This window comes from Anolis sagrei, chromosome 5, assembly GCF_037176765.1.
Source record: "Anolis sagrei isolate rAnoSag1 chromosome 5, rAnoSag1.mat, whole genome shotgun sequence".
Lineage (NCBI taxonomy): Eukaryota > Metazoa > Chordata > Lepidosauria > Squamata > Dactyloidae > Anolis > Anolis sagrei.
In genome coordinates this window covers 14,074,991-14,086,727 of record NC_090025.1, presented here as the reverse complement: position 1 = coordinate 14,086,727, position 11,737 = coordinate 14,074,991, and the positions used below count along the sequence as shown (strand labels likewise).

Genomic DNA, 11,737 nt, shown 5'->3' with positions numbered 1-11,737 from the left:
GGTTGCTTCTTGCCTTCCTTTAAAGAACTGGAACTCCCAAGGACCAAAACACTGTAGATAACTCAAAATAGGTTTTATTGTTCACAAAGAGTTATCCCTTTAAGGCAATAAGCTGGAAGTTTCAAAGGGATAAAGGGAATATACATTACAGTCTCTGGTTGTCTTGGGTCCAAGGAGATTTCACAACTGAGAAGCTTTTCCTGTTCCCTCTTTTGTCAATGGCTGTGAAGGTCGGAACAAACACAACCCCCAGTCCAATGGCCTATGTTGAAGGCACAGAGTCTTCCTTTTGATGCCAAAGGACCGGTTTGAAGGTGCTTGGGTCTCCTCAACGTTGTCCAGGGTCATCTGGACATGAAGTATGAGTCCCAAGGGTAAAAACCTTAGAATTGGTGATGAGAGGTAACTTAATTAAGGGCTTTAGAGCCAAGTCTCTTTCTCATGTCTATCTGATAGAAAGTTTGATGGTAGAATGAAAAAGGAAAAACTCTGCCCTCCTCCAGGAAGAGGTGGAGCCAAGCAATTGAGCTGAGGAAGCAATATAACTGGTGCAAACAACATTGATTGACAGCTATAAATAACCAATCAATCCAACTATACATTTACAAACTAAGCAAGAATGGGCATTTAAACTTTTGCACTTTAAAGTTCTACACACAGGTGGCGCCGCTCGCACCATCACACCAGCAAACAGTGGTTTTGAATCTTGAGTGGGTTGTGTTCTTTGCTCCACCTTTGCCTTGGTTTCCTTGAACACACCCAAGAATGGGTGATGGATGTACCCAAAGAAATCTACATAATCCTTTTAAAAATGAAATGTATTGTCTTGGGGAAACAGCTTGGAAGGAAATGACAGCACTCCCGACCCCACTGATAAGATCCCTCTGTCCCAATATATGTCACAAACCCATTGAAGGTACACATCAAGAAGCACAGGAACACATTACATTTTGAACACTCGCACTGAGGCCAAATTACTTCTCTGAAAATAACTTTCGAAGCCCTGCCCTCTTTGTGCTTTTGATCCCTCTCAGAGGATGCCAACTTCTGATAGTGGAGTTAAACTGGCATGCAGAGCCTCCGCTGTCCCTCTAGGCTCCGGTTCTTCCTTGCCAATGAGAGTGATATGCGTTTCCAAGCCTCTCTCCTTTCTTTTCCTGCATGTATCACAAACCTGGAGGCCTGTCTTTCTGTCCCTGCTGGCACCCGGGACCCAGATCAAAGAAACAATGAACAACGGCCTCCGAGTGCCAGCCAGGACATTGCTGCTATCGATTGCAAAAGGAAGGAGGAAGGGGAAGGCACACCAGTTGCTTTCCTTTATTATCAGCATCCCCATTCATTCTGAACAAGCTGGCTTTTTTGCTCTCCTCTCCCCACTGGTCCCCATATTCTCCTCCTTGTATTTCTGGAAATCCGAACCTCCCTTCCCAGCACGGCCCTTTTGGTCATGTGCTGCTCTTTTCTGGGTTACTTAAAGACAGCTGGGGGCTCCTGGACAACCGATTCTCCCTTAAGACAGCTGGGCACTTTCTGTCCTTTTTTTGGTCCTTTCCTCACTGACTTCTTGTGAGACTGCATCATGGAGTGTGTGAGTCTTGGTTTCTCTGCTGTTGCCGTGACTCTCCAGAAGAAAGATTGTGGGTTCCTGAATTTGGGGAGCGGGTGGAGCAGACAATATCTTCTCTTTTAAGAAATGAGTTAGTGTGTTCATTTAAGTCATAATTTACTAGATTATATAGGTAATTAGAGTTGGACAGTATTATCTTAAATTACAGTTTTATGTAAATATTCAAAACTGATGCTCAATTAATGTAATTTTATTGGTGTCTATTTTTATTTTTGAAATTTACCAGTGGCTGCTGCATTTCCCACCCTCGTCTTATACTCAAGTCAATGAGTTTTCCTATTTTTGGTGGCAAAATTAAATGCCTCGGCTTATATTTGGGTAGGTTTATATGCTGGGTTGCTAAATTGCATTACTATGGATGTGTTGTTGTTGTATTCGGGCATTGAATGTTTGCCTTTTATTTATTGTCAAAGGCTTTCATGGCTGGAATCACTGGGTTGTTATAGGTTTTTTGGGCTATATGTTCTAGAAGCATTCTCTCCTGACGGTTTGCCTGCATCTATGGCAAGCATCCTCAGAGGTTGTGAGGTCTGCCTTTTATGTTTGGAATCTGCCCTGAGTCCCTCTGGGGAGATAGGGTGGAATATAAATGTTTTATTATTATTTATTATTATTGGTATTTATTGATATTTGTGTGTGACCGCATTTCTGTGTATGAACCTACACAATCTCTTTGATCATTTGGAGAGACCCTGCTCACGCTTCCACCTTCTTCGCAGGCGTGATTGGTGGGGACGAGGGAGAGGGCCTTTTTGTTGGTGGTCCCCCAACTCTGGAACTCACTTCCCAAGGACATCAGACATGCCCCAACACTGGCAGTCTTTAGGAGGAGCCTGAAAACTTGGTTGTTCCAGTGTGCCTTCCCAGAATAAGGAAAACTCTTAGCAATATGTCCTCAAATGCACTTTAACCTTGATTTAGGATTGCCTGCGCACCCTCATCTTTCTTTGAAAACCCTATCCTAGTTATACCCTACCTTGTTCATGCCCAGCAATATTTTTTATTTTTTAAAATTTTAAATGATTACATTTGGCCCAGCCATAGGTTTTTAAATGCTGTTTTACTGTTTTGTATTGATTATTTTGTTATTGCCTTCGTTTTATTGATGTACTGCGGGTTTGGCCTCATGTAAGCCGCACCGAGTCCCTTGGGGAGATGGTAGCGGGGTACAAATAAAGTATTATTATTATTATTATTATTATTATTATTATTATTGGTGTGTTTTCCCTCCTGCTTCTTGGTGAAATCTACTTCTCTGGAGGACTGAATGGGCCATCTGTTAGGAGAGCTTTGATAGTGTGGTACTGCATGGCAGAAGGGGAATGGACTGGATGGTCCTGGGAGGTCTCTTCCAACTCTGTTTATAATTCCGTGGATCTTTTCTATTATGCATCATCACTTGGTGGTGAGGTTGTCTAATTTTTCGACTTTGAGGCAGGGCTAGGAAAAGCTGCTTTGCAATTGTACTAGATGAAGGATAATACTAAGAGTTGTTAATATCTAAAAGGTAACATTTTCATATCAAATGCTGCTGTACCATGCCTTCAATATACAGGATTCATTCTGGTGCAAGCAAAAATGGTTTCATATTTTCCTGCTGGGAAAACTGGGATACAGTTAGTTAGTTAAAGCTCTGTGTGTGTGTGTCAGGAGCAACTTGAGAAACTGCAAGTTGCTTCTGATGTGAGAGAATTGGCCGTCTACAAGGACATTGTCCAGGGGTTGCCTGGAAGTTTTACCATCCTGTGGGAGGCTTCTCTCATGTCCTCCATGGGAAGCTGGAGCTGACAGAAGGGAGCTCACCCAGCTCCCCAGATTCGAACCTCCGACCTTTCGATCAGCAGTCCTGCTGGCACAAGGGTTTAATCCTTTGCACCACCGGCGGCTCCTTGTTGGTTAAAGGTGATTAAGATGGCATAAGTTGCTAATGAGAGGAACAGACCATCTAGTTAGCTTTTGCCTGAGATTACAAACAAGGGGAGGATTCTGCCTCCTCCACCTCTTCTCTATTACTGTATATACTTGAATATAAGCTGAGTTTTTCAGCCCTATTTAGGGCTGACCCCCCCCCCCCCGGTTTATACTTGAGTGAGGGTCCTGGTTGGCTTATATTCAGGTCAGCTTATACTTGAGTATATAGATAATTAGAGCTGGACAGTCTTATATTAAATTAAACTTTTATGTAAATATTCAAAACTGATGCCTCAATGTAATTTTATTGATGTCTATTTTATTTTTATTTTTGCTGCATTTCCCACCTTTGTCTTATACTTGAGTCAATACGTTTTCCCATTTTTGTCGTAAAATTATGTGCCTCAGCTTATATTTGGGTCGGCTTATACTCAAGTATATACGGTAATTGAATATAAACTACTTTTGCACACTGAAATCTATTTGCTACAATGAAAGCAAGTTTAAGAAAATGAGAGTAAAAAGGAGGGATATTTTAAAAGCTACTGAAAAAAAGTCAACGACAGAGGGCTAATTGGTATTGTCCCCTTGTGGTCTGTGCTCTAAGATATTCCACTCCAAGGTCTGCAAATGGCAGAAGGATGTGTTGTTGCATTCGTGCATGAAAATTTTGAAATACATATCAGAAAACTGAAACTGTTGTTTTACTGAGAGCTTCAATAAAATCACATTCTGATTTTATTGTGTTTTAACTTTTGTGTCATTCTTTTTAATGTCTATGTTTAACATAGATGTATTTTAACTATGTTGTGACTTGCTTCGAGCCATAAGGAGAGGCATGTAATAAATAAAAAATATAATTGGTGGCACAGTGAGTTAAATTGCTGAGCTGCAGAATGTGCTGACTGGAAGGTCAGCGGTTCGAATCCACGGGACAGGCTGAGCTCCTGATGTTAGCCCCAGCTTCTGCCAACCTAACAGTTTGAAAACATGCAAATGTGAGTTGCTCAATAGGTACCGCTCCAGCAGGAAGATAACATCGCTCCATGCAGTCATGCCAGTCACATGACCTTTGAGGCATCTATGGAATATGCCGGCTCTTCGGCTTAGAAAAGTCTAGTCGAGTCTGACCCCTAGAGTCGGACTCGACTAGACTTAATGTCAAGGGGAAACCTTTATCATCATCATCATCATCATCATCATCATCATCATCATCATTATTAGAAACACAACAAGATTCGTACATACCAAACAAGGTCACTCTGCTGGCTGTTGTATTGGATCACACGTTGGACACGTCCCAAGTGTCTAGGACTGTGTGATGTATAGGCAAATAATGCATGCAGATCCAAGAAGAGTGGCCTTTTGCAACTAACAGATGGTAATTTTGTCAGTTCCGATTGTGTTTAAATGCAGGGTCCTTAGGCACTGTACCCAGTGTGCCAATCACCACTGGGACCACCTTTACTGGCTTGTGCCAGAGTCTTTGCAATTCAATCTTTAAATCCTCATATTGTGTCAGCTTTTGCAGTTGTTTCTCTTCAATCCTGCTGTTCCCTGGGATTACAATATCTACGATCCATGTATTGCAATATCTACGATCCATACTTTGTTTTTTAACATGATTGTGAGGGCAGGAGTATTGTGCTCCAAAACTCTGTCAGTCTGAATTCAGAAGTCCCAGAGTAATTTGACGTGTTCATTTTCTCTAACTTTTTCAGGCTTGTGATCCCACCAGTTCTTTGTCGCAGGCAGATGGTATTTGTAGCACAAGTTCCAATGATTCATCTAAGCAACGGTGTTATGTCTCTGCTTGTAGTCTGTCTATTATTATTATTATTATTATTATTATTAATTTCTGAACCAGCCTTGCTTCTTCTGCCTCACTTACCCTTCCTCATTTTTTAAACTTTTTTCCCTTTGTTAGACCACACAAATAAATAGAAATATGACTTTGAGAATTATAATTATTTGTAAACAATGAAGGGCTCGATAGAATAGATGGACTCTGAAACATTCTAAGGCTTCTTGTGCTCTAGTAGAGAACATAGATATTTGCAATGTCCTCACAAGTGTGGGAAGATGATGCCACCCAGACATTGATGGACTGCTACTCCCATCATTCTTCACTGATGGACAAACAGTGTGTAGCCAATGGGAATTGGGGTTCAACACCATCTGGTGGGGTACAGGTATCCACCAGGTTGAAAGGAGAGGAGGGATAATTCTTCCAAAATGAAATGGAATATTTTTCCTCCCTGGGTTTGTAGACTTGTATTCCTGCATGCGAGACATAATATCCTATGACTTCATCCTAAAACTGGCACCAAAAAAAGGACACAAGGAGAGGGGTTGACAGCCTTAAAGGGAGACCACACCTGGAATATTGGTTAGACCACACCTGGAATATTGTGTCCAATTCTGGGCACCACAATTGAAGAGAGATGTTGACAAGCTGGAATGTGAACAGAGGAGGGCGACTAAAATGATCAAGGGTCTGGAGAACAAGCCCTATGAGGAGCAGCTTAAGGAGCTGGGCATGTTTAGCCTGAAGAAGAGAAGGCTGAGAGGAGATATGATAGCCATGTATAAAATATGTGAGAGGAAGCCACAGGGAGGAGGGAACAAGCTTGTTTTCTGCTTCCCTGGAGACTAGGATGCGAAACAATGGCTTCAAACTACAAGAAAGGAGATTCCATCTGAACATTGCTGACTGTGAGAGCCGTTCAGCAATGGAACTCTCTGCCCCGGAGTGTGGTGGAGGCTCCTTCTTTGGAAGCTTTTAAACAGAGGCTGGATGGCCATCTGTCAGGGGTGATTTGAATGCAATATTCCTGCTTCTTGGCAGGGGGTTGGACTGGATGGCCCATGAGGTCTCTTACAACTCTTTGATTCTATGATTCTATGTTTGGGACATTTGGGATAGTTTTTGGAGATAAAATTGTGATTTTAAAAAAAGTTACGAAAGTTCAGGAGGGCTGGAGTTCACGAGGTTTGAAAGACGTGAAAGCAGGGTCTGGAAACCACATGAGTCATTGTCAGCTGCACTTTTCTCTCCCATATTCCACATTCTGACATGAGTACACTTTTAAATGTTTGATTTCTTTTTCTCGCAGGGAGTTGTGGCTACTCATCTGAAAGTTTGCCCTGGAGAAACTGTTCAAGTGGAAGGCAAGATCTTGCCAGGTTGCAAAGGGTAAGCAGAAGGGAAAGTGGGCAGTTGTGGAAGAGGGCCAGTCTGTTGACGTTTTCCTTGGTTCCTTACTCACCTCACCTCGTATAAAAAAGTGGACCTTTAATAAGATAACCAATCTTAGGGCCTTGGCTTTCTTCTGCGTTGTTCAGAGCCAGGAGAAGGAATCTCAGGAGGAGAGGACTGCTTTGAAAGGTCTGTGGTTCCCAACCTTTTTTTGACCTGGGACCACTTGAACAGGGACCACTTTGACCAGGGACCACTCTCCAACATTAGAATCAAAAGGATTACAAATCAGTTTTTGGTCAACTTTAGATTTGTTTTGGTTATTTGGGGTCTGATTCAAAAAATGGCATTGGATAGATCACATCAGCTCTAGTTTCTGATACAAAACATATGCCATCCTGTAGTTACCATCTGCTCACATACAGAATACCACATACAATAATCTTATGTGGTAGTAGTAATCTTTTGTGGGTAGTCAGTCTCTCCCCTCCTGACATTCCCATCACCTCAGCACTATAAGAGGGTTTCGTGAGACTACTCACCTTCATAGCCACTTGCTTTCAAGGCAACAGTGTAGCAATGGTGAGGCCACAGACCATATTTTCATTCTTGCTGACCAGTAGTTGGGAACCACTGGTGTACAGTTAGCCTTTCACATTCTCTGGGATTAGTGGTGCAGGACCTCCCACAAAAGTGAAAAACTGTGAATAAAAAATTCTATTTTATCTATCTTTATCTTGTGATTTCTAGGTGCTCCAACATGACTCTATGATCAATGTCCACTGATAGTTTACCATGGAATTGCACTGGAGTTCTTGTTGACTATAGCGTCACACTAGAAGGCATAAAGTTTCCTAGAGGGAACATTTTAAATTAAAACTGCAAATAATCAAATCTGCAAAAGTCAACTCCGTCAACGTGGAGGATCAACAGTAGATAGGTTTTCCTCATTTGTTCATCTGAACATGAGGAAGAATTTCCTGATTGTGAGAGCCGTTCAGCAATGGAACTCTCTGCCCCGGAGTGTGGTGGAGGCTCCTTTTTTGGAAGCTTTTAAACAGAGGCTGGATGGCCATCTGTCAGTGGTGATTTGAATGCAATATTCCTGCTTCTTGCAGGGGGTTGGACTGGATGGCCCATGAGGTCTCTTCCAACTCTTTGATTCTATGATTCTCTGATTCTATGTTGTTGTTTTTAACAGCATAATCTATACGACTCTGGTTGATGCCCAATGTACCATGCGTAATGACATTTTGAGATCTCACTTCATGTGACAACACAAAGGGCCATTGCTATGGCTCAAATATTGGCCCTTATGTCTCAGGGTGTTGGAGGTCCCTTTCCTTGCAATCATTAATTTTAGGGTTTTCTCAGTGTCTGCTCCAAATCTTTGGAAACTCTTTCCACTGGAAAACTAGGTTTGCACACCCCTCCCTCCCTCTCCTTCCATCAACAATGGCAAATTTTACTGTTCTGATAACTCTTTAGGAGTTAATAAATAATAAATAAAACTTTATTTATATACCATTCTATCTCCCCGAGGGGGACTCAGGGCGGTTTTCAAGTAATATCACTGAAACATACAAAGGTAACAGCATAACATAAAATTAACAAAACAACATAAGCATAAAATTATCACAATAACACATGTATATTAAAAGTAATCTTGACTGTTCATAGCAATTTAAAAGCTGGGCCAAGGTTAGTGCAAACTCAAAATATGAGTGGGCTGGGAATTAAGAATAGTGCTATAACAGGCTAACAGCAATAGCAGGTACAGGTCTGTGGCTGCTCATTTCCAGGGCCTATTCAAGGGATGACCGGGATAATAGGTAAGAAGTGCAAGGCTATATTCAACACCGAGAAGGCCCTCTCTCTCGTCCCCACCAACTGTACTTGTGACGGTGATGGGAGCAAAAGGAGGGCCTCCCGGAAGATCTTAGAGTTTGTGCCAGTTCATAGAAGGAGATGTGATCGTGGAGATAATTGGGGCCTGAACCGTTTAGGGCATTATCAGTCATGTCCTGCACCTTGAATTTGGCTTGGCAACTTATTGGGTTGACTGCATGAACACTTAATAGTGCGTTGTTTGGCGATGTTTATCTTTCCATCTTTCAACCAGTTTGTTATAAAAGGTGTTAATTCTATCATGATTGCTATGCTTTTACAGTCCATCTTTGTAAAGGCTTTTAAAGGGTGTTTGTCATAATATTTGGAACATGCATTAAGTCCTAGTATGGGGAGGGGAAATCTGGGATACCAATGAATTAATGAGGATAATACATAATAATGAAGGGTACCTCTTTCTTCCCAGTTTTGAGGTGAATTTGGGCAAGAACTGTGAGAACCTGGTGCTTCACTTCAACGCTCGGTTCGATTGCAAAGGAGACACAAACACCATTGTGTGCAACTCCAGGAGAGACGGGGTGTGGGAAGAGGAGGAACGAGAATCCCATTTTCCTTTTGAACAAGATGGCAACTTCAAGGTGAATGTTTGTTAGAGTGAATGGAAGGAGAGTGGCAGATTCAATGGTTTTTTTGGAGAGAGTGTAGGAATGGGGAAACCTCCTTGAATGGGCTCTAAAGACATGGTTAAGGTTCTTATTTGGAGCCAGAAAATATACAGATGTGACACAGGCACCAATTATTGCTCCGTTCCCCCATGGCCCATAGGGCATCACTTCTGACTATTATTTTATATCATTTTCAACCAATATGGTAGCCATTTTCAAGATTTTGTTTGTGTGTGTGGGGAGGGATATTGGGATTATCTGTTGGGGTGAGTTAAACAGCCGCACTTGTGGCTGAGTTGAGGACCTTCTGTGCCATTTTCTGTGTCATTTTCTGGCAAAATAAAATTGCATGAAAAAATGTCATGTGGGGGGAAAATCAAATGGCTTCAGGTGGAGCAAAAGTGGAACTCAGAGGCTTCCCATACCATTCTGTCCTAAGCTATTTCTATTTTGAGGGAGCAAAGAGGGCAGGTTATTTAAAACTCTGTTGTATTTCCATAGGCATGCAAAGACCTTTTATTATTTGGGCAATTAACGTGGCTGTGCCGAAGGGCCTATTTATGAGTTTGTGTGCTGTGTTTTTATTTTCTCATGATTTCCCTTTATTTGAAAAGCATTTACATAGTATGAAATAAAATGCACCTTTAATATAATAGTTAAACTAAATGACTTTTAGTTAGAATATAGCATCCTCGTTATCCTATGTGATCAGCTGCTTCCTGGGATTAGTAGTTATGTGCAGCACCAGCATTCTTTGGCAGAGAAGGTTAAAACCTTGGAAAACCACAATTTCTATGATTCCAGAGCATTGAGCCATGCAGTTAAAGTGGTGTCAAACTGCATCCATTCTACAATGTAGATGCATTCTGAGATGAGTTCAGCAAAGTAGAGAAGGCGACCAATCCTCCATGTCTGATCTGAGCTTCTCAAGCCTTCCTTGAGAAGCTAATCTTCTACACACAGAGCCATTTAGTCATGTCTTTCTGAAGAAAACACAATGGAGAAACCCCAAAGAGTGCACCATTTTAATAAGAGCAGTCATTCGGTTGCAAGTTTCCAGACGTTGCCAAGGTATGGAAAAGGGCGTTGAGCCTCTCAGGTTAGCCATTGCTATTCTGCTTTGCTTTTTCTTTTGGCAGGCTTCCTTCGCTTTCGATACCAGTGAGATAAAAGTGAAACTGGAGGACGGCCATGAGATTCCCTTCCCAAACCGGCTGGGTCTTGATGTCCTCGAATACGTTGCAGTGGAGGGAGACTTCAAGATCCAAGTCCTCAGATTTGCCTGATGAAGACACCTATTCCCGCAGTCTTCCTAGGTGGCAGAATAAAGTCATTCAGTGCTTTGGGCACAGGCACAAGTTTGCAAAATTAAATGCTGTATGCTTCTCATGTTATTGTTGGCCTGTTGCTCTCTCAACTGAGAGCTCTTGCTTGCTTGCATCGGCTACAATGGGCTGTTTGGAGAACTGGCTCATTTGTCATAAAATAAAGAGCTTGGTTTGCCACGTTGCCATGAAAATGTATCCCTTTGGGTTGTTTGTGTGTTTTGGATGAACTCTTGTTCCTGAGAGAATTATCTAACATAGTTACTCCATGGACAAATCAATCCATCCACTTCCAGTCCTTGGAGATTTCCTTGGAAGGAGCAATTGTAGCCAATGGGCACAAATGCGGTGCCGATAGCTATCACATTGTGGATGGGTGGGTAAATATTCACATTCCTCATCACACAGCTAATGCCACACTAATCTAAATCATCCAAATGTGCAGGTATGTTCCGTCAAGTTGCCTATCGACTAGTGGCAACCCTACAAATTTCGTAAGGGTTTCCTAGGAAAGAATTACTGAAGAGGTGGTTTTGCCACTTCCTTCCTTTTAAATTCCTGTGTAATTCTTCATGACAGAAGGTTGGACTGGATGATTTTTTGTGGTCGTTTCTAACACAACGAAGGTTGAACTGGATGACCTTGGTGTTCTATAAATCAATGAAATATAGTCTACAGCACCTGGTACTTGGTGGTGGTTTCTTATCCTAGTGCTGATCCTGCTTAGCTTTCATAGGACTGGTGCATTTAAGATGATTGAGGAAACTCTCCTATATATTTCAGGTGTGAAACTCAATGCCTGGGATCCTGTATTGAGGCTCTGGATTTATGGATTAATTGCGCTATGTAACCTTTGTGCTGGAACCCCCAGTGGCACAGTGGGTTAAACCACTGAGCTGCTGAACTTGCTGACCGTAAGGTTGGTGGTTTGAATCCAGGGAGTGGGGTGAGCTCCCGCTGTTAGCCCCAGCTTCTGCCAATCTAGCAGTTCAAAAACATGCAAATGTGAGTAGATCAATAGGTACTGCTCCAGCAGGATGGTAATGGTGCTCCATGCAATCATGCTGACCACATGACCTTGGAGGTATCTATGGACAACGCTGGCTCGTCAGCTTAGAAATGGAGACAAGAACCACCCCCCAGAGTCGGACTCGACTAG

The 11,737-nt window shown here is 42.2% G+C and overlaps 1 protein-coding gene across 1 annotated transcript; it reads left to right on the top strand.

Moving 5' to 3' along the window:
• Window positions 1–1,351: 1,351 nt before the first annotated feature.
• Window positions 1,352–10,772, top strand: LOC132777064 (16 kDa beta-galactoside-binding lectin-like). The gene is made up of 4 exons (XM_060779368.2): window positions 1,352–1,591; window positions 6,658–6,737; window positions 9,055–9,226; window positions 10,393–10,772. The coding sequence occupies exons 1-4, from the start codon at window positions 1,583–1,585 to the stop codon at window positions 10,537–10,539; spliced, it is 408 nt and encodes a 135-aa protein (XP_060635351.1). The 5' UTR covers window positions 1,352–1,582; the 3' UTR covers window positions 10,540–10,772.
• The last annotated feature ends 965 nt before the right edge of the window (window positions 10,773–11,737 follow it).

Bases quoted from the DNA above. Each gene is read 5' to 3' on its own strand.
- LOC132777064 (XM_060779368.2), top strand. The intron at 6,738-9,054 runs GTAAGCAGAAGG...CTTTCTTCCCAG, and splicing joins ATCTTGCCAGGTTGCAAAGG to TTTTGAGGTGAATTTGGGCA. The intron at 9,227-10,392 runs GTGAATGTTTGT...TTCTTTTGGCAG, and splicing joins AACAAGATGGCAACTTCAAG to GCTTCCTTCGCTTTCGATAC.